The sequence below is a fragment of the Sorex araneus genome, chromosome 5, assembly GCF_027595985.1.
Source record: "Sorex araneus isolate mSorAra2 chromosome 5, mSorAra2.pri, whole genome shotgun sequence".
NCBI classification, from domain to species: Eukaryota; Metazoa; Chordata; class Mammalia; order Eulipotyphla; family Soricidae; genus Sorex; species Sorex araneus.
Genome location: NC_073306.1, coordinates 33,726,544 through 33,749,312, shown reverse-complemented (window position 1 = coordinate 33,749,312; position 22,769 = coordinate 33,726,544). Strand labels below are relative to the sequence as shown.

At 48.8% G+C, this 22,769-nt stretch overlaps 1 protein-coding gene across 1 annotated transcript; it reads left to right on the top strand.

Annotated features, from left to right (window-relative positions):
• Window positions 1-508: 508 nt before the first annotated feature.
• On the top strand, window positions 509-17,783 carry MPL (MPL proto-oncogene, thrombopoietin receptor). The gene is made up of 12 exons (XM_055139742.1): window positions 509-587; window positions 742-874; window positions 1,110-1,288; window positions 1,981-2,273; window positions 2,633-2,795; window positions 3,251-3,377; window positions 9,461-9,645; window positions 9,810-9,952; window positions 12,406-12,565; window positions 12,803-12,899; window positions 15,968-16,055; window positions 16,263-17,783. The coding sequence occupies exons 1-12, from the start codon at window positions 509-511 to the stop codon at window positions 16,539-16,541; spliced, it is 1,926 nt and encodes a 641-aa protein (XP_054995717.1). The 3' UTR covers window positions 16,542-17,783.
• Window positions 17,784-22,769: the final 4,986 nt, after the last annotated feature.

Here is a 22,769-nt window from a genome sequence, read left to right as displayed (position 1 = left end):
AGGGAGAGAGAGAGAGAAAGGGAGAGAGAGAGATTCAGTATGCTTTGGAGCCCAGTCCAAGACAAAAACCTCACTTCTCTCCTACCAAACACCTGTACCCTCCTACTCTCAAATTCCTCCTACTCTTGCAGCTGAAGAGATAGTGCAGTGGGTGAGGTGCTTGCTTGGTACTCGGCAGACCCGGGTTCGATACCGGGCACCCCATATGGTCCCTCGAACCCTGACAGGAGTGATTCCTAAGCACAGAGCCAGGATTAAGTCCTGAGCACCCCTGGTGTGGCCCCAAAACAAAATAAAACAAGCAAATTCCTCCTGCTCTCCTGCCCAGTCCCACTCCCCCTGCCCCGGCCCCCAGCCCCAGTGTGGTCTGGATGGGCCCCACGGGGGCAGGGACAGGGACAGGACGTGGGGCTGTATCTGACAGGAACCTGCGGGGCTGGCCCGGGAGGGGACTGGGGCCCAGCTTCCTGAGGGGAGGATGGGCGAAGCAGGCACAGTGCTGCGGAAGATGCCCTCCTGGGCCCTCTTGGGGGTCACCTCCTGCCTCCTCCTGGCCCCCCAACACCTGGCACAAGTCACCGGCCAAGGTGAGGCTTGTGGAGGGTGGAGATCATCTGCACCGAGGAAGAGGGAGTCCTGGCAGGGGTGCAAGGGAGGAGGTTCCCAGTGCCCCCCCCTTCACAATTGCCCTTAAACAGACCGGGAGTAACCAGAGAGTCCAACTTACGGGCTGTTCCTCAGATGCCTCTTTGCGGACCCCAGACTCAGAGCCCCTGAGCTGTTTCTCTCGGACGTTTGAGGACCTCACTTGCTTCTGGGATGAGGAAGAGGCAGCGCCCAACGGGACGTACCAGCTGCTGTACGCCTACCCCGGGTACGTGCGGTGGTTGGGCCCCACCCTCTTCTGCCCCAGGCTCGCCTCCCTGTGCCCAACTCCCCGCCGGAGGACTGCTCCAAGGGCACCCCCTAAATGGGTATTGAGCAAACAGGAGCTTTGACTCTCCCTGGGCGCCCCCCTCGTCTGACCCTGCCAGAACCCCGCATCCCCTTTCTCCTAGGGCCTGGGTCTGCGGGGGGGCCTGGCAGTGTGCGGGCTTCTCCCCCCACAGGGAACAGCCCCGGCCTTGCCCCCTGAGCTCCCAGCGCACCTTCCCCTCTGGAACGAGATACGTCTGCCGGTTCCCCGCCCAGGATGAAGTGCGTCTCTTCTTCCCGCTGCACCTCTGGGTGAAGAATGTGGTCCTCAACCAGACGCGGGCCAAGCGGGTGCTCTTTGTGGACCACGTGGGTAAGGCCACCTCTGGCGCCCCTGGCCCTCCCAGGTGCTGCCCTTGGGCTGCTTCTGTGAGCAGACTGGGCAGTGCCCGGGGGGCATCCTGAGGGACATCCTCCTTCACCAGACTCCAGGCAGCACCTCTGGCCCCTGATCCTCCTCCCCCCGAGTCTTGCCACCTGGACCTGGCCTTTGGGGGGTTCCGACTTGAACCTGTCCCTTTATTCACCCACCAGCAGTCCAGGAACCTACTCTGGGGGCTGGAGCGATAGCACGCGGCCGACCTGGGTTCGATTCCCAGCATCCCATATGGTCCCCCGAGCACCGCCAGGAGTAATTCCTGAGTGCACGAACCTGTGCAACGCCAGGTGTGACCCAAAAAGCAAACAAACAAACACACACACAAAAACCCAGGAACCTGCTCTGTGCCGGGCCAGGGGCCGAGGGACAAGGATGCTGAGATGCAAAGGTCCCCGCTCCTGAGAAGCACGAGTCCAGCGCACGGGTACTGTGGTCACCACTGCCACGAGGACCGCAGAACAGGGCCAGAAGCTTCCCTGGTGCCCTCCCCTCCAGGAGTGCCAAAGCCTGAGACGTTTCAGGCCCCGGGGGCTTCCCCCCACCCAGTCTCCAGCACGCCTCTCCCCAGCGTCAACCCCAGACTTGCTGTTGGGGGGGAATCCCAACATGCTTCATCTTGCCCTCAGGACAGCCAGCTCCCCCCAGTACCATCAGGACCCTGCGTGGAAGCCAGCCAGGGGAACTCCAGATCAGCTGGGAGGCCCCAGCTCCCGAAATCAGCGATTTCCTGAGGCATGAGCTCCGCTACAGCCCTAAGGATGCTGAGAACACCACGGGCCCCGCTGTCCTGCAGCTGCTGTCCGCAGAGACCTGCTGCCCAGCCCCGCCGAGGCCACACCCAGCCCTGGGCCCACCTCCCTGCGCCCAGGCCGAGGAGCCCCAGCACAGAGGACCAGAATGGACCTCCCCAACGAGAGAAGTACCCTGGCCTCTTTTGCTCTAGCCCTTCCCCCCACTGTGGTTCCAAGAGAAGATGGGTCAAAGGTTAGGGATTCCAGCCCCAGCCAGCGTTGGAGTGAGTGACGGCCCTCCTTAGCTCTCGGGGGAACCCCCCACTTGAGGTCACTCACACCGACAAAGGTGAGTGCTTCAGGCTTCTCAATGGATGGCCATTTCCTGGGAGATGCCTGCCTCCCTGATGACCAGTCTGTTCTCAGGTCCATGCAGCCAGGAGCTAAGGGGCTCACCACAGGCCTGCAGGGGGGCTTCAGATGAAGATGGAGCCGGTGCTGGCAGAGAGGCAGACCTGGCTTCTGACGGCAGGATTCTTCTCCCGAGGTTCTGTCTCTGGCAGTCAAAGGTGGAAGGTGCCTCATCTCCGGGCTCCAGCCTGGTAACTCCTACTGGCTCCAGCTGCGCAGCCAACCAGATGGGGTCTCCCTCCATGGCTCCTGGGGGTCCTGGTCCCTCCCCGTGACTGTAGACCTGCCCGGGGATGCAGGTGAGTCACCAACAGGAGGGGGACATAGGAGGACAAGGCAGAGATCTCTCGGGAGGTCGGGGCTGGATGTGGAAATGCTCATGGCGGTGAGTTTGCTCCCTTGCCACCAGAAAGAGTGATGGGGTGCCAGAGCGATAGGACAGCGGGTAGGGTGTTTGCCTTGCATGAGGCTGACCCGGGTTTGATACCTGGCATTCCCCTATGGCCACCTGACCCCTATGGTCACCAGAAGTTAATTCCTGAGTGCAGAGCAAGGAGTATGCCCTGAGCATCACTGGGAGTGACCCAAAAACACAAAACAAAAAAAAAAAAAGAAAGAAAGAGGAGCAATGGGGGGGGGGGGGGTGAGAGTACGGTCAAGGGGAGAGCTAAGGACAGAAGGAAGTATTCCAGGTGATAGGTACGAAGTTGGTCTGGACACTGTGGGCCCTGACGGGAATCTCCTTTGAGTACAGTGGAAATCGGGCTGCAGTGCTTCACTCTGGACCTGAAGAACGTCACCTGCCAATGGCGGCAACGGGACCATGCTAGCTCCCAGGGCTTCTTCTACCACAGTAGAGTGTGGTGCTGCCCTAGAAACAGGTGAGGTCAACTGCTGTTTGAACTTGATATCATGGGGAGCGGAACAGTCTTGCAGAAGGAAGGGAGAGTTTGTTCTTAGCGCTTTCAAGCCCCTCATTTGTCCCCAAACAAAATGGCTTCCATGCTCTCGTTCTCCGACGGGTATTGTGTCTTCTTAGCTTCTCTGTGCCCACTGGAATGTCTTGGGTCTCTTATTTTTCCTAGCCTAGACAGTTCTAAAGTCTCACTCCTGGATAATTTAGAGTCTTGTCCTGGAGACTTTAAAGACTCATTCTCATCTAATTTATTCCTCTCGGTGCTGACAGAGCAACCTCTGCTAAAATCAAACATTGGGTGACCTCCTCTGCCCAAATGAATACTGTGACCTTCCCCTACCCATCAAACCTAATTAAAATTTCATAGGATTTCTACCCAATACTTCACTGATCTTTCACCCACTCCACAGACAATCTATAAACAACTTCGGCTGTTTTACTCATTAAATATGACCCAAGTGTGTCCACTTCGGTTCATTACTGTCATTTCCTTGGTACAAGTCATTATTGCCTCCCATTTGGGTCACTGTCAAGACTGCCCAATGGAGCACTTCCTGAATCTTTCTAATCATTCTCCACCTAGGAGATGGAGTGATGTGCAAAATGAACAGAACACTCCTTGCTTCAAATCTTCAAGAGCTTCCCACTTGCCTCGGGTTAAAGGGAAAATCTGTGGCTTGGAATGTCCTAAGAGATCAACATGCCCTGTGTCTTCAGCTTCATCTTATTCTATGCTGGCTTTTGCTCCCGCTTCAGTATTGGCCTTTAAGCTTCCCTCCTATCTCCCATATTCCTTCTCTTCCTCTCACGCCTATGGCCAAGCCCTCTTCTCTTTACTTGGCTTTTACTATCCTCTAGAGCTCAACCCTAGTGTCACTTTCTCAGGGAACCCTCCCCAACCTTCCTCTTTAGGTCCAATAGTATGGGCAAACATCCTTGTTGTACTAACCTCTTCTTCACAAGCATTTGCCATAGATACAATTTTATATTTATGCTTTATCTGATAACTTCATTGACAATACAATCCTCTGCCAGAACTCCAAATGAGAAAGGCCAATCTTTGTTTTTTTTTGCTTTTGCTTTTTGTGTCACATCTGGCAATGCTCAGGGGTTACTCCTGGCTCATGCACTCAGGAATCACTTCTGGCGGCGCTCAGGGGACCATATGGGATGCTGGGAATCGAACCCAGGTCAGCCACGTGCAAGGCAAATGCCCTACCTGCTGTGCTATGGCTCCAGCCCCAAGGCTAATCTTTCTTAAGTGGATGTATACTCCCCATAAACATGATCCATGTAGCAAAGTTAGTGTCTACTGCATATCAATAGAAAGGAAGAAAGAGAAAGAAAGAAAGAAAGAAAGAAAGAAAGAAAGAAAGAAAGAAAGAAAGAAAGAAAGAAAGAAAGAAAGAAAGAAAGAAAGAAAGAAAGAAAGAAAGAAAGAAAGAAAGAAAGAAAGAAAGAAAGAGAAGGAAGGAAGGAAGGAAGGAAGGAAGGAAGGAAGGAAGGAAGGAAGGAAGGAAGGAAGGAAGGAAGGAAGGAAGGAAGGAAGGAAGGAAGGAAGGAAGGCTGAACATAGGCTTTGCATACACGAAGTCTGGGCTCAACCAAAACTTGCATGGTCCCCAGAGCACAGCCAGCAGCAACCCCTAAGCACAGAACCAGGAATATTCCCTGAGCACTACAAAGCTGAATGTGTCCCAAAGGCAAACAAAGGAAAAAAACGTTGTAATGATTCCATCAGTTGTTCTAAATATTTGCATATGTCTATACAATATTGGTTTTAATACTAATTAACTTTCATTATATATGTGGTTTATGACTTAATTTTTTTCACTTAAAAAGATATCTTTAAGAGAGATAGTACCGGGTTTAGGCATTTCCCCCTGGCATGTAGCCAACCCAGTTTCAATTGCTGACACCACATACGGTTCCCTGAGCTCTGCCATAAGTAATACCTGATGCCAAGCGCAGCCCTGAGCACAGCTGGGTGTGACCCAACCCTCTCTTCACTGCCACAGTCTTGGAGATAATTACCCCAAAAAGTAACTCATTCTTTTAAACAATTGCACAGATTTATACAGAATAGAGATGCCCTTATGGACCAGAAGTTCTACCGAAACCTACTTCTCCTCTGAGTGCCTCTATCTTTCTAGGAACTCAGTTTCTTGGGCCTGAAACTCGGAAACCACACACTCCAGGGTAAATCAGACAAACTTGTCATGTCTCCCTCTTTGGTATCTCTTAGACCCTTTTATCACCATTGCCACAATTCTATTTTCAGATGCTTTGCACACAGACACTAACACTAACAATGTCCTAATGGGTTTCCTCGCATATTCCTTGCAAGCTCACCTTGCAAATCGTTTCTACAGACAGTAGCTATGCGGATATTCTCCAAGAATGAAGCTAAGGACAAACACCTTGTGTCAAACCCCAAAGTGTTTACATCCTAGCTGCCAGGTTCAGTGCATCTCCCTAGAAAGATGACAAGGTCACCTCTGCCATGCTCTGCCTTCTCCGTTTCCCAGTCACCATCAGGCTCTTTAGCCTAAAAGCCTTTTGCACTATTTCAAGTTTCCCTCAAAACACCACATCATTTCTGCACATGCATGAGTCTGAAGGCCTCTTTGTCCCTTTGCCTGTCCTCTTGGTTGTCAAAAACTCAGCCTAAGACTGCCTAGTTCAGGAATATGACCCTCCTGACCTTCCCAATCAATCGACCTACATCATACAAAAATACTGTCTGTCTCTCCCACTGAAATGAGACCTGCTTTAAGATTATTCTCCTGCAAGAATATTCTTCTGTAATGTCCTTCTGTAAGGCCTAGCACTGTGCCATAATTTGTTGAATGGATGAGTCTAAATGTACTTTTTGGTTTGGGGGTGGTTTTTTTTTTTCATTTTTGGAGGGGGGAGGGGGCCACGTCTGGTGGTGCTGAGGACTTACTCCTGGCTTTGTGCTCAGGGATCACTACTGACAGAGCTTAGTGGACCAATTGGGTTGGGAGGGATCAAACCCTACACACTGTGCTGTTACTCCAGCCCCCTAAATAGATTTTTAAATGATGGTTTTAGTAATAGTAAGCCACTTAGAGGGATTGTAACAAATAAGGAAATACAAATCATTTGTACAGTAAGTAATTAATGGATTAAAGAGGCAGATAGTTCAATGAGCTGAGTGGATGCTTTGTGTGATGCCCAGGTTCAATGCCCAGCCTCGTGATCCTAAGCTGGGAGCAGTCCTTGAGCATGGGAAGGTGCAAGGACACAAACAACACAAATAAAAAGCAACTCCTGAGTGACCAGGTGTCAGGCATTGGGGTCAGTGACCAACAAAACAGAAAAGTTCCAGCATTTTAGAGGGTAGAAAGGAAGGAGACTGGAGCTGAAAAGGTATTACAGTTGGTGGGGCATTTGCCTTCCATATCTACCCAGGTTCAATTCCTGACATCCCATATGGTCCCCTGAGCACTGCCAAAAGTAATTCCTGAGCACAGGGCCAAGAGTAAGCCCTGAGTATCGCCAAGGATAGCCCAAAAAACAAAAAACAAAAACAAAAGAAAGAGAGAGAGAGAGAGGGGGGGGGAAGGAAGGAAGGAAGGAAGGAAGGAAGGAAGGAAGGAAGGAAGGAAGGAAGGAAGGAAGGAAGGAAGGAAGGAAGGAAGGAAGGAAGGAAGGAAGGAGACAAACAGAAAATTGAGGAACAAGGTTTATGATAGACAAAGGGGCACAATGGAGGGAGGGGTGCTAATGTCAACAGTCAGGGGAGGTCTCACCAAGGAGATGAGACATAAGCTGACAGGTGACAGTGGGCCAAAGTGACAAGAAAGAAAGACACACAGAGAGCAATCCAGGGCAAAGGCGGTGTGCAAAGATGATGCATTTGACATATCTGTAGCCCAGAAAGAAGACTTACGTACATGAAGGATGGTAAACTGGTGTGAGAATTCTAGGAAACGGGAATGGCGTGGTAGGAAAGAGCTAAATTATATGGAATCCTGCAGGCCATGGTATGGAATTTGGATTTTTTTCTTAGTAAAACAGAGACATTGAGGGAGTTTAAGTAAAAGAATAACTAACATGTGGTATATGTTTTTGAAAGACCTGTTTCTCTGTGAAATGATAAAGTAAGAACATAAGAAGGATCACTAGGTTAGAAACCTAGCTTGATCCAGCAAAAGATAATAATAGTTTAATGTGACCAAAATAAAAGAGAGCGTACAGAGGGCATAGCATTTGCCTTGCTCATTGCCTGTCCTCTGAGCACTGCAGCAGGAGTAACCTCTGAGCACAGACCCAGAAGTAAGTTTTGAGAACCAGCAGATGTGGTCCCAACACCACCACCCACCCACCCACCGCTCATCCCCCCCACACACACGCACATACACACACACACACATACATCAAAATGATGTAAGGATTTATGATATATTCCGAACATTATCAGGTCAAGACTTTGGAAGCAGATTCTGGTAGCCAGGTGGAGAACAAATTGAAGGAAGTAGGAAAAATGCCAGAAAAACCAATCAAGGAGACCATTGTCATCATTTAATAGGTACATAAAATGGAGCGGTAACTTAGAAGTCTGCTACATGTTAAAAGATGAAAAATCTAAGACTGCTCTCCTCCAGAGAATGAAGATTCTTTGATATTCTAAACAGTTCTGTAAAGCCCATGTTACAAATGAGAAAACAGGGACAGAAATAAATCATTTTCCCATTCAGTCAAGACCTTAACTTCAGGGGCTGGAGCGATAGCACAGCGGGTAGGGTGTTTGCCTTGCATGTGGCTGACCTGGGTTTGATTCTCAGCATCCCATATGGTCCCCTGAGCACCGCCAGGGGTAATTCCTGAGTACAGAGCCAGGAATAATCCCTGAGAATCGACGAGTGTGACCCCTCCCACCAAAAAAAAACCTTACCTTTATATCTCATGCCATTTTCCTGTATCATGGTGGTTTCATGTGTTATATCTTTAAGGGGAAGTTGACTACCAAACCAAACTTCAGAAAAGAAAAGCCTGACATTAAGATCAAGAGAAGGTCCTAGACAGCTTTAGGAATTGGGGTTCCAGCAAGTGCCTGCACCCATGTATGGAGACTGTGAATTAAGCCTTTGCCCCACGCCGGCTAACGGAGGAAATATGTAATTTCTGGCAGAATTTTCCCAGGACTTTATACAGAAATCCAAAACCGCGCGGACGCGGCAGCGTCCGCGCGACTTAACATTTATAATTGTGATCAATGTGAAAGGGTTCCATTTGAACAGGTCAGACTTGGGGGGGAAACTCCAAATAATAACAGTAAGTTTTTGTTGAAATATTGAAGGTTCTTAATGTAACAGCCACCCCTGGACTATGAGCTAAGCAAAAGCCCCACGCTGGCCAACGTGGCGTGGAGTACACCATACTATGAGGCGCAGGAAGGGGGATGAGGGGGAAAAATTAAAAAAAAAAATGGAAAAGGAAAAAGAGAAAAAAAAGAGAGAGAGAGAGTTATGTCAACTATAGTGAGTTTTGTGTTGAATTATGGAATGTAATCAAGGTAAAGAAAAAATGAAGTGAAATTCATTAGTTATACAGTAGGGGGTAGGGGGTGGGGGCGGGGGGTAAACTGGGGTTTCTGGTGGTGGAATTTGGGCACTGGTGAAGGGATGGGTGTTTGAATATTGTATAACTGACATATAAACCTGAGAACTTTGTAACTTTCCACATGGTGATTTAATAAAAATTTAAAAAAAAAAAAAAAAAGAGAAGGTCCTAGAGGTTCATCCAAGGGAAGAGCGAGGTTATAACCCATACGGGCCATTGCTCTGCAGAAGTGGTGCGGGTTTGGGGCAGGGGGATGGGGATCAGGATGAGTTTCTGGGGCTGGTAAACTGGTGTGAGATTTCTAGGAAATGGGAATGGCGTGGTGGAGAAGAGCTAAGTCATATTGAACCCTGCAGGTCATGGTATGGAGTTCGGATTCTATTCTTAGTAAAACAGACGTTGGGGGAGTTTAAGTAGAGGCAGGTGTGATTCAATCACTCAATTGGGGCTGACTTTTAGGGACCCCATTTGGGAGAAGTGTGAAGAGGAAGAGAAAACCAATCCTGGATCACAACCCTCTCCATTCTCTCGCTGCCACTTCAAGTCACAAAACGACAGTATTATACACATCCTTGTGGAGGTGACCACACTGCAGGGTGCTGTTCATAGCTACTTGGGCTCCCCTTTTTGGATTCACCAAGCTGGTAAGGACATTCTTCCCTTATCCCCCAAGCAGAGTCTACCCCTCCCTTTTCTGACCCCATCCCCAGGATCCCCGACTCTGCCACTCTGACCTGTGGTCCTAGTGGCACGCTGTCCCAAGCACAGAAGGAAGATCTCATGCCAGCTCCTGCTAATGTTCCTGTAGTGCTCATCCCCACCCCCAATTTTCACTGGAGGGAGGTGTCCAGCGGGCGGCTGAAGTTGGAGTGGCAGCACCCCACCTCCTGGGCAGCCCAAGAGATGTGCTATCAGCTTCGATACACAGGAGAAGGCCATCAGGACTGGAAGGTACAGGATCAAATGCCCACAGACCTCACTACTCTGGCTATTTGAGTTTCACCATGTTCTGTTATCAGGAGTGAAGGTGCCCCTGTGTCAAGTCTGGGCTTGTCTCTCTCAGCTTATCTGATTCAGTTGGCATCTCTTGGCATCACTCTTTGGCGTCTGACACAGTTCACTATTCCGACTACAAATATTCTCTCTTCTTTTGCCTTTGAAATGTCATTCTCCTATCTCTCTCACCCAACCTTCTTAAAAAAAATTGTTTTAGGGGCTGGAGCAATAGCACAGTGGGTAAGGCATTTGCCTTGCATGTGACCGACCGGGTTCGATTCCCAGCATCCCATATGATCCCCCAAGCACCGCCAGGAGTAATTCCTGAGTGCATGAGCCAGGAGTGACCCCTGTGCATCGCTGGGTGTGACCCCCCCCCAAAAATTGTTTTACTCCTTTTATTGAATCACTATGAGATAGACCCTAACAAAGTTGCTCATGATTAGCTTTCAGTTGTACAGTATTCCAACACCCATCCCTCCACCAGTGTACATTTCCCAGCACCAGTGTCCCCAGGTTCCCTCCCATCACCCCCATCCCTTACCCCCCAGCCTGACTCTATGGCAGGTGACTCACCCAACTTTCTTACTCTCTTTTCCTGAATCCTCCTCTTTTTTTTAACCATTCCTCATATTATTTCATTGGATAATATTTTATTTCTTCTTTAAATCATTTTTATTAAAGTATTTGTATTTATAATATCATTACTGACACTGTTCATGCATACATCATTCCAATACTACACCCATCACCAGAGTCCCCCTTCCCTCCACCTGTGTTCCAAGGACCCCTCCCACTTCCCACCCCCCACCCCCACTATGTAAGCTCAGTTCTATACAAAATCTCAAAATCTTCAATTCTGATGACCTTGATTTGCTGTTCCCTACTGTTTCTTTTTTTTTTTTTATCTCTTAATATATTGTCTTGATGGAACCATATCCTAGAACCTTTTCTCCTCTGGATAAATTAATATGTATAATCTCCGTAGGTGAGCACTTCAACTCCAGAGTTCTAACAGCTAACCATTAATCATCCCAAATTTATCATTTCAACACCACAGGGAAAGGAACTTATAAACCACGGACAAATTATCTAAGCGTCTGGAGTCTCAATTTCCTTGTTGGTGAAATGAGATTAAATCTATCTATCCCAAAGAGGTAAAGTGAAAAAAAATTGAATATATAAACATCTGCCCACTTTCAGGCATTTCAGACCCAATATATCAACTGCATTTCTCTTCCTCCCCAAATTTATTTCATTTCTGAAACACTGACTTATGACTTACAGAAAGTACACAAATCTTGAATATACAGCTGATTTGTACCTTGTATACACCCATATAATAATTGCCCATGCAAGATAGATTATATCTAGCACCTGGAGGCTCCTCACACCCCCTGCACCCTCCTCTCCAAGATAAACACTATTCTGACATTACCAGAGATGAGTTTTGGTTGTTACTGAACTTTATAGAATGAACCGTACAGTAGCTCTTCTCTGAACTTACTTTTCCTCTATTTTCTGTCTGGCATTGGCACCATCCCTTACTCAGTTACCCACACCTAGAATTACTGGTTCTTCTTTTCTTTTTCTTTTGTTTCTTCCCCATATTTATCAACCGGAAGCTGAATTTATTGTACTAACAACCCTCCAACCCTTTGCACTGCTCTCTTCATCTCACCTTTTACCACTCAATTTGGACCCTTAGGCTCTTAGTGCCAAATTACCCTGTTACCCCCAACAGAGCAACTCAATGCAGCCGTCAATACTTCCCTGTGCTCCTTGCAAGCCTACTGTCAATCATTATTATTGTAATTATTTATTCATAATTACTTGTAATTATTTACTCGTTTGGATGTCTGCCTCATTAGATAGATGAGAGACCACTTTTATTTTATCCTCCGTGCCTATCCCAATGCTTGGCCTCTCACCCCAATTCATAAATGTTTGTCGACTGATTAATAAAGTCTCCCCGCTGTTCCATAGGCTACTCTTTCCCACTGCTTGCAATTTGTCTTTGTAACGCCGGCTCCATGTTTGCACCCTTCGCTACAAAAGTGTCCTTCGTGGCGCGTGTCTGTGTGGCCCTAAAAGTGTCTGGGATTCTGGGGCGCGCTCCCGGCCCTTCTCCGCGTCTCCGCATCACCAGGAGGTCTCTCGGGTGGACTGTTTGTACTTGTGCGAGGATGAGCAGCTCTCTGGGCAGATGAGGTCTGTGTGTCACTGTGTGTCCAGGGCAGGGTGTGCCTCGGGCAGGACGAGGTGGTTCCATCTCGCCAGTTTCCGCTGGGATGCGTGTGTCAGCAGTCGGTGACGCTCTTTGGGGAGAGGGCGGGGGCTGGTCCACCAGAGGCGCTGACACCGACCCGGTGGCACCCGAAGGCCACTGGCTTGCATACTCTGCGTAGGTGCTGGAGCCGCCTCTCGGGGCCCTGGGAGAGACCCTGGAGCTGCGTCCCCGCTCCCGCTACCGTTTACAGCTGCGCGCCAGGCTGCACGGGCCCACCTACCAAGGCCCCTGGAGCTCCTGGTCCGACCCAGTGAGGGTGGAGACGGCCTCCGAGACGGGTGAGGGCTCAGCCCCCGAACCTCTGCGGCTGCGCGGGTGCAGGGGCGCTGGCGCAGCGCGGGGCGGGGCGAGCACCGAGGGCCGGGGCGGGGCCGGGGCGGGGCATGGAGGGGCGGGGCTTGAGTGGGCGTGGTCTATGGTGGGAGGGGCCTGAGAGGTGCTGGGCGGGGCATGACAGCCTGCGAGCGGGGCTCCGACCTCGGACGGTCCTAGGTCTGACAGTTTCTGTCCCGCAGCCTGGATTTCTTTGGTGACGGCTCTGCTCCTGGTGCTGGGCCTCAGCGCCTTCCTGGGCCTGCTGCTACTGAGGTGGCAGTTTCCTGCGCACTACAGGTACCGCCCCGGCCAGGTGGAAGACGAGCCGAGGTCCACTAAACGTGCATCCTAGGGTGGTGGTGATACCCCTCTTTCCTGATTACGGAACGTCCCCCCAACCCCCTCCCCCAGCTGGCTTCAAGCCACTTCCTGCCTCTCTCCCCTGAGAGTCCCACCCCCTCTTTACACTCCTATATGCCCTTTAAACTGGACACCTTGAGGTGTCCATTCCACCTCGTGACTCATCTCTGACAAGGCCAGTCAGAACCCTTAGGAACCTTTACCGGATCTGGCCTGGTCAGCCACCTCCTAAGCAATACTCAAACTATGTGTCCCTTTCTCTAATACACACACACACACACACACACACACACACACACACACACACACACACACACACACACACACACCACCTCTTCTTATTCCACTTTAGCACCCACACCCCTCGGAAGTGGGTTTTCTAAACCACACAGGAACGAGTTTTCAGTCCCTTCCCTGGTTTTCATCATTCATTAGCCCCCAAAATAGAGTTCAGTCTGGAATGACGTGGGCAAATCCCAGCCCCCACCAGCATTTCCACCCCACCCACCCCCTACCAACTCTTGGCGATCTTGTCCACACACAAGACAAGCAGTTTTACTTCTCACTGCTTTGGCACATAAAGTCCCCTCTGCCCGGAATATCCTCCCTGGATGACTAATACCCATTTATCTTTAAATAACTTTCTTCACCAACTCTGAGAAACCTTTCAGAGTTACCTAGTGGCTGCTCTGCCTGTGCCCCGTGCAGACCTCTTCACAGTAACAGTAGCAGTTTCCTGCCTTCCTCTTTATGTCTTATTCTTCCTTACTTGGTCATCCTTAAATCCTCAGCAGAGCACCTGCCAAATACAGGCCCTGAACTAACTGTTATTAGTGAGTAACTCAGCTGTGCGAGAAGCTAAGACTGAGGAGAAAGGGCACTGGAAGCTGTCAGTACGCAGACTGGGGTCCAGAACAACCCTCTCTTGGGGGGATAATGTCTTTTGGCTCTAGAAGACTTGGCTCGGAAGGCCGCCTCTCTGGTCCTAGGCTAGCTTAGGCGGCCCTCTTGTAAGCTCCCATCTCTCCTGGAACATGTCTTTCTTTGAGCTTTTAATTTGTACAAACAGACTGGGACAGAACCTCCAGACCGGGAGCCAACAAAAATGTTAGGGGAGAGAAGAGAGGTGGAGCCGCTGAACCAGCCAGACCCAGATCCTTTCTCTGTCAGTCAGTCTCTCACTCTCTCAGCCGGTCCTCCTCCCCTGGAGAGAAGTCACTGAGCTCCTCCAAGGGACCCAAAAGAGCTTTGTTTTGCAAGAGCTCCTTCATATGGAAATGTGAGTGTGGAAAGTTGGAGGTGTTTTCCAACATACTTTAATCCTTACTTTTCCCAGTTAGACCATCCTCCACAGTAACTTAATCATAGGGAGAGACAGCATGGGGAAAGGTGCTTGCATGCAGTTGACTCTAGTTTGGCCTTCAGCACTAGTTTGGCCTTCGCACCACCTCCTAAGTACCGCCAGGAGTAGCCCCTGAACACTGGTGGGATGGCCCCCGAAAAACACTTTTTTAAAAAGTTCATTCAGTTTCTGAACAAACATTTTCTTTCTTTTTTTTTTTTATTGAATCACCATGAGATAGTTACAAGCTTTAATGTTTGGGTTACAATCACACAATGATCAAACACCCATCCCTCCACCAGTGCACATTCCCCACCACCAATATCCTGGGTATACTCCCCCTTTCCCACCCTCCCCCTGCCTCCATGGCAGACAATATTCTCCATACTCTCTCTCTACTTTTGGGCATTATCGCTTGTAACACAGACACTGAGAGGTCATTTGGTCCATTATCTATTTTCGGCATGCATCTCCCATCCCAACTGGTTCATCCAGCCATCATTTTCTTAGTGATCCCTTCTCTATTCCATCTGACAAATATTTTATTTCTTTCTCTATTTCTTTCTTTCCTTCTTTCTTTTTCTTTCTTTCTTTCTTTCTTTCTTTCTTTCTTTCTTTCTTTCTTTCTTTCTTTCTTTCTTTCTTTCTTTCTTTCTTTCTTTCTTTCTCTTTCTTTTGTTTGTTTCTTTCCTCCTTATCTCTCCCTCCCTCCCCCACCCCACACTCTTCTCTTTTTTTTGGGGGGGGCACATACCAGAAATCCTTGGGGAATAGGAGAATAGGAGGGGGGAATTCCTGGCTCTGTTTTTAAGGGTTGTTGCCATGGTACTGAGGGGACTATGTAGTGCTGGGGATCGAATCTGGGTCTTCCACTGACAAAGGAAGCACGCGGTCTGTTGAGATATCTTTGCAGCCTCCTACACATTTCTTAAACTCTACTTTAAGCCAGGCACTTTTCTAAATCCTATAGATACAGGAGTGAGCAAATAAACTCTGCTCTCAAGGACTTGTGAGACAGACAAAAACACATACATATGAGGGGCTGATAAAGATAGCATGGTGGGTAAAGAACTTGCCTGGTACACAGTCTACTCTCAGGTTTGATCCCTGGCATCCCATTTGGTACCCTACTGAGGCTGCCAAGAGGGAATCCTGAGTGCAGAGTCGGGAGTAAACCCTGAGCAGTGCTGAGTGTGGCCCCAGAACAAACACAAAAAAGACCAAGTACATATGATAATGTAATACATCAACTGAGAGATGGAAAAATGAAGCAGAGCCTGGGACAGTGGAGCAAGGGAGTTGGTAGTTTCAGACAGGAAAAGCAGGGAGGGGCTCTCATCAGGATGACATCTGAGAGGAAGACTAAATGAAGTGAGGGAATAAACTGAGTGTTGCAGGCAGAAAGCAGAAAATACAGAGCCCTGAGGCAGGAATACTTGAGGATAATCTGTACCATCCCAAGATGAATCTCACCATGGCTGACTTCCCTCTCTTACCTGAGGTTACCTTTCCACCTATGCACATCGTACTTACCTTCCTGCCCCGACTACACTCTTACCTGTCCAAGACTTACTTTTCCACCTTATTGCTGCCTGCTTTAGCTCAATGCTCTCTTCCTCCTTCTCAGCTCACCCCCATGACTGGGCCCCTTCTCTCTCCTAAGGAGCCTGAGGCATGCCCTGTGGCCCTCACTTCCAGATCTGCACCGGGTCCTGGGCCAGTACCTTAGGGATACTGCAGCCCTGAGTGCGGTGAGTAGAATTCGCAGCCCACTATGCACCACCAGCCCGGCTTGGAGCTGGATCCTCGACCCCTCAACACAACTTTTCCAAAGCCCTTGACTACACCTGCACACCATCTCTGACTCCTGCCACTAGCCAGATGCTCCTTCCACATAATCCAGTCCTTCTCCCTGCCTGATCTGCTCTAACCCAGACCCTTCTCCCCATCTCTCCCAGCCCAAGGCCACCGCCTCAGATGCCTATGAGGAAGTGGAGCCCAGCCTCCTTGAAATTCTACCTAAGTCATCAGAGAAGACCCCCTTGCCTCTGTGTTCTTCTCAGGCCCAGATGGATTACCGAGGATTGCAGCCTTCTTGCCTGGGGCCTGTGCCCCTGACGGTGTGCTCATTCACGACCGAGTCAGGGTCTTACTGCACCACGCACATCGCCAACCATTCCTACTTACCACTCAGCTGCTGGCAGGTCCCCCATTCCCCGTACCCTGGACAGATCTAAACTCTTCCTTAGCTTCCTCCTCTCCTACCGCCACTCCACCAGCACCCCAGACCTCACAGCTGGGCTTTGTAACACGGACCTTTTTACGCTGCCTGCGAGCATTCAATCCATCCAGGACCCGCCCTCCTTTAGGCAAGACTCATTCCACCAGCTCCCCTTTGACCGTCTTTGTCCAGTTGAAAGCCAAACTCTTTGGAAAGAAAGCCCCACTTCCCATTTGCTCTTCAGACAACCTCAATGTGGCCCCCTCTGCTCAGGCAAGCTCACCCTAGACCTTCTCATTACTAGATTCAGTGGGATCTTGTTAAGTAGCACTTGATATTTCTCTGTGACATCTGTCTCAGGACAGCTGTTTCTCCACCCTGGATCCCACAATCTGTCTCTTGGGTCTCTTTTCCTGACTCTCTGAGTACGAGAGTTAAACGCATCAGAGTCGTTCAGTTCTTATTTTTTCCATTTGCTGCCTTGGGCAAATAACCTACCATCTTTGTGCCCCATTTTCACATCTATCAAACAGGCATAACAGAAGAAAGCCATAAAACTGTGGAAAGGATTATGTGACATAATCTAAGTAAAGCATAGAGCCTAGGTCATTATGTGGGGCTTAACGTATCTCAGCTACTTCCATCATTCCTTCCTAATCTTGCATTCGGGCTTCTCTTTCACCCCCTAGTTATTATAGTTCCTCAAGAGTCCCTTCTTAAAGCAGTCTTCCATCCCAATCCTTCTCATGGCCCTTCTATATGCCGACTATATGCTGACGTTCTTGTCTTCAGCCCAGATTTCTGTATAGCACCTGTAATGCCTTGGGCAAAAACTCTAAGTCTCTCTCCTGCTCCTGTTAAAACACACTGGATGGTTGGTTTGGGTTCCTGTCTTTAGGCAGTCAAGACTGAAAGTGGAGGGCCAGAGAATAGATGGCTTATTTAGTAGAAACTTTAAGGAAGCAAAAGGAAGGACGGGGAGACCCAGGGAGAGGTAAAAAGCCTTCTTCCTATTTTCATAGCTAGAGAGATGAGTGGACACTTTGCAATGAGTTTAAGATATCCAGGTTAGTGAGACAAAGGGGTTGGGGAAGAGTAAGGAGTTTGAAAGTATTATCTTCTGCATAGCCAGGGTGCATATTCATTCCACACTGGGGAATTCTCTTAGTTCACTCTACCTTTTTTCCCTCTGGTCCTCCCTATATTATTCCTAGATTGTGAGCTCCTGGAGGGCAAGGGCCGTGACTGATTTGTCGTCCCCCAGCCCCGTCTCAGCACCTTCAATAGTGCTTGGTACATGGCAGCAAAACTTCAATAAATGTTTTTTAAATAAATAAAATCTTTCCGAACTATGCTAGTTCTCCTCAAGCCAAACTCCCTTGTCCTCTAAGTCATTCATAGCAGAGATAACTGGGCTTAGGCCATTCTGGTTACAGATTTCCCTGACCCATCCAAATTTGCAAACACAATGCCTATGTTTGTTTGTTTGTTTATTTATTTATTTGTTGCTGGCTCCAAATGTACCCACTGTATGGGGTGGTGGGGGGGGGTCTTGGCAGAATCAGATGGTGTGCTCCATTAAACATAAACATAAACATAAACATAAACATAAACATAAACATATAAACATCCTGATGGAAGTTTAATCATGAGCAGGCCACATTTTTGCTCAGACTTATTCCTGGCTCTCTTGAGATTAATCTTAGCAGGATTTGGAGGACCACGTGTGATGTTGGGGATGGAACCTGGGCCAGTGGCATGCAAGGCAGATACCCCACTTGTTGCACTATCATTTTGACCCCTCTTTCATCCTCTTTTGGGTGTTTTCCTGCAAGATCTTTGTATTCTTGGCCTGTAAGAGCAACCCCCCAAATTCTACTTTTATACTCACATGGTATTTTCCCTAAATGAGTCTGTGTGCAAGTTCCTTATTTATTGTTGGTGTCTGAGCTGCACCCAGCAGGGCTCAGGGAATCATACCTGGTGGTGCTCTGGGTATCATATGCAGTCCCAGGGATCAAATCTGGGTTGACCTCATGCAAGGCAAGCACCCTACCTGCTGTCCTATCTCTCTGGCCTCTGTTGCCCTATCTTACATAGAACCAGCCAGGAGCACTTGAACACCCAAAAGGCCTCAACTTATATCCACCACAATCTTATTCCTAAATATGGTCACATTTTCAAGTACCTGGGATGAGGAAGTATATGAATTGGTGGGAAACACAATTTGGTCTATAATATACCTCCTAATTCAGTATATGAATTGGTGGGAAACACAATTTGGTCTATAATATACCTCCTAATGGGGAAACCCAAATAGAAGCTAGCAGCCTGGGTATGGCTCAGCCCATATAAAAAGAATAGCACTGTAGCACTGCCATCTACATTGTTCACCAATTTGCTTGAGCGGGCACCAGTAACGTCTCCATTGTGAGACTTGTTGTAACTGTTTTTCGCATATCGAATACACCACGGGGAGCTTGCCAGGCTCTGCTGTGCAGGTGGGATAGTCTTGGTAGCTTGCCAGGCTCTCCAAGAGGGACAGAGGAATTGAACTCAGGTTGGCTGTGTGCAAAGCAAATGCCCTACCTGCTGTGTTATCGCTCCATCCATAATAAATCTTTATTATTTAAAGATAAAAATAATAAATCTTTTAAAAAAATATTTTAATGGATCATCCTGAGATAGTTACAGACTTACAAACTTTCATGATTGCATTCCAATCAATGTTCAAGTACTCATCTCTCCACCAGTGCCCTTTCTCCACCACCAATATTCCCAGTAACCCTCCCACCAATAAAATAAATCTTCAGAATCTGATCTCTTTCTCTTCTACTATTTCCCCCATAAACATTAAAAGTGTTGGGGCCAGAGATACAGGACAGGGGTTAGGCTGCTTGCCCTGCATGTGGCTGCTCCTGATTTGATCACAGGTACATATGGTACCCAGAGCACAGAGCTTGGATTGACCACCCCTGCACAGCTGCACCAATGTTAACAGGATGCAAAGCACTCAGTAAAACCCTTCGGGGTTTAATTATTTTTTATTATGATTCCAAATGGGCTCTTCACCTGCATGAATAGTACTCATATTTATTTTATTCCTTCATTCTAGTGCAGGTATTACCCATCACCAACCAGTTTCTCAATCTCTGTCTCTAACGCCTGGTTTTTCCCTCTCCTTTTGGATAAACTTTCTTAGACTGAAAACACTTGATGCACTCTCTCTCTCTCTCTCTCTCTCTCTCTCTCTCTCTCTCTCTCTCTCTCTCTCTCTCTCTTCTCTATCAGCTGGCCCTTGCCTTGACCTTTTCTTTTCCTTTGACTCTCTGGCCTCTCCTCAAACCACTGCAGACCTCTGGGGCTGGCATTCCCTTGGGTACTCGGGCGCTGCTCCTTTCTCGCCCCCAAGTGTGTTACCTAAGTGGCCTGCCCCCCAAGCTCTCCCCACCCTTCTTTCTGCACCCACTTCTTTTTTTGTTTGGTTTTGTTTGGGGGCTACACCTGGTTGTACTCAGGGCTTACTCCTGGCTCTGTGGTCAGGGATCCTGCTGGCAGGCTTGTGGGACCATGTAGGGTGCTGGGGACTGGACCTGGGTCATCTGCATGCAGGTGCTATCGCTCTGGCCCCTTTTGTGCATCCAATTCTAAACGGAAACCCGGTATCCACTGCCCTGATCCTGCTTTCTTCATTGATGCCTTTCTCAGTGGCCAAATTCCACATTTTTTTCTTTTTGGGTCACACCCGGCGATGCACAGGGGTCACTCCTGGCTCTGCACTCAGGAATTACCCCTGGCGGTGCTCAGGGGACCATATGGGATGCTGGGAATCAAACCCAGGTCAGCAGCATGCAAGGCAAATGCCCTACCCACTGTGCTATTACTCCAGCCCTGAAATCCCACATTTTCTGTCCTCATTCTGCCTAACCTTTTGGCCTCAGCTTAGATTCACAGGTTCCTGTCAGTACAATCTCCATTGGCTTATTTCCTTCTTCTTTTTTTAATTTTTTGGTTTTGGAGCCACAACTTAAGTGTCCAGGAAGTGCTCAGGGATTACTTTTGCCTGGCTCAGGGGTCCATATGGGGTGCGGAGGATCAAACCCTGGTGGTCTGCATACAGGGCAAATGTCCTATTGCTGTGGTATCACTCCAGCCCTGGCTAATTTCCTTTATTTAAAAATGCATGAACTCCATGGGGCTGAAGCAATAGCACAGCAGGTACGGCATTTGCCTTGCACACGGCCGACCCAGGTTCGATTCCCATCATCCCATGTGGTCCTCTGAGCACTGCCAGGGGTAATTCCTGAGTTCATGAGCCAGGAATAACCCCTGTGCATCGCTGGGTGTGACCCCAAATGCAAAATAAATAAAGAAAAATGCATGAACTCCCTTATTTATCCTCTCCTTTTCCTGTACAGCTGTGCTTACTGCGGAATGAACAAGACTCATGTGCTTTGTTTGGCTCTTCCTGGCACAGAAACTGATGCTACAATGTCTAGCAGATAAAGAACAAACTCTTAAACTTAGCATTGAAGGCCCAGGTCATCCTGACCAAGTCTTTCCCATGTTCTCTAGGGCTTATGGGCTCCCCATTTTCAATCCTAACATCCAATTCCTTGTTTCCTAAGGTAACTGGAAATATAGAACATGAATGTTTCAAGGTCAAAATTAACACCACAGTTTGGGTTTTTCTCCGTCATCACCAGGGTTGACTTTAGGCCAATGATGGTGAACGTGCTTTTTCCAGCCTCTTTCTGAGACAGTATAGCACAAGGTTACGAGTTGTGGGGATTAGTCATGGTTTGGCTCACTCTTTATTATTATTGGCTGTGGGCAAGTTTCTAACCCAGACTGGGCTTTTCTGATGCGGTCCCTTTTTCTGTAATTTAAAAAAAAAAAAAAGGTTGTGTTTTTCGCTTGTTTGTTTTGCTTTTACAGGAAAAGGTACTGCCTGCATCAGAATGATCCAGTCTGGGTTAGAAAGTTGCCCAAAGCCAATAAGGAAGTGAACTAATACAAACTGTTTAAGCAGTAGTTAGCAGACGGCTCGTAAACGGCACCCATTATTATTTTTATTATTGCTACATCACCTCTAAGCTATTCACCTAATTTATTCAAGTCATTATTAAAGCACTGAATGGAATGGGGAGTCAATCCTAGGTTCCCACTCACCTATGTGACCTTGGTCAAATCCCTTCTCCAGGCTCCAGGAATGCAGGTATGTGGCCAGAATAAGGAGGATGGAGACACAGACCAGATGAGCAGCATCTGTATGGCTCCTGAGCCCCAGCAAGGAAGCCACAGTGCAGAGTGCTTGGGGGACTCCAACCTAACCCAATCCAACCTTATCTTCCACCTAGGCAGGTCTGTCTTAAGCCTTTTTCTTTGTTCTTGCTTTGTTTCCATGGGTTTGGTGGGGGCCACACCCGGTTGTGCTCAGGGTTTACCTGGTCGTTGTGTTTTGCAGTGTCAGAGTGCCAAGGATTACACAAGCTAGGCGTGCGCGACACCACTGACCCATATATCGCCGTCCCAGTTCTTTTTCATGACCTTAAGGAATTCACATTTCTTCTTCAGTCTCATCCTCCCTGTTTGTAAAATGATTCAGTTAAAAACAAACAAACAAACACGAGGGGCTGGAGAGATAGCACAGCGGGTAGGGCATTTGCCTTGCACGAGGCTGACCCGGGTTCAATTCCCAGCATCCCATATGGTCCCCTGATACCGCCAGGAGTAATTCCTGAGTGCAGAGCCAGGAGGAACTCCTGTACAACGCCAGGTGTGACCCAAAAAGCAAAAACAAAACAAGACAAACACGAAAATACGCAGTCCTTCCTTCCCAGCAGGGCTCGTACCTGCGCTCAAGCAAACAGAAGTGACAAGCAAAGGAACTAAATAAAGTCCTGACTCCCAAACTTCCCAGCTCCTTCCCCCCGCGCCTCCACGGCCTGCCTGCCACGCGCTGTTTCTTCTGGGAACAGCTCAGGGGCTTTAGGTCCCTCCGTGGAGTTCTGCACCTGAGTGTCATCAAATACAACATCCAAACTCGGGCGTCGAGAGGGAGAGGCGGGGGCGGGGAAGCCGAGGAATGAATGGAAGCGCCTGGGGGCGGAGTCGTCTCAGGCCCCGCCCCTCGCCCCGCCCCCTCGCTTTCAAACCCGGCGGCGGCGGCGGCGGCGGCGGCGTGCGGCGTGCTTTCGGCGGTCCAGCCCACTCCCCTTCTTCAAATCCCGCTCCAGGCTGG

Bases quoted from the DNA above. Each gene is read 5' to 3' on its own strand.
- MPL (XM_055139742.1), top strand. From the start codon at position 509: ATGCCCTCCTGGGCCCTCTTGGGGGTCACCTCCTGCCTCCTCCTGGCC. The intron at 588-741 runs GTGAGGCTTGTG...GCTGTTCCTCAG, and splicing joins GGCACAAGTCACCGGCCAAG to ATGCCTCTTTGCGGACCCCA. The intron at 9,646-9,809 runs GTAAGGACATTC...ATGTTCCTGTAG, and splicing joins TTTTTGGATTCACCAAGCTG to TGCTCATCCCCACCCCCAAT.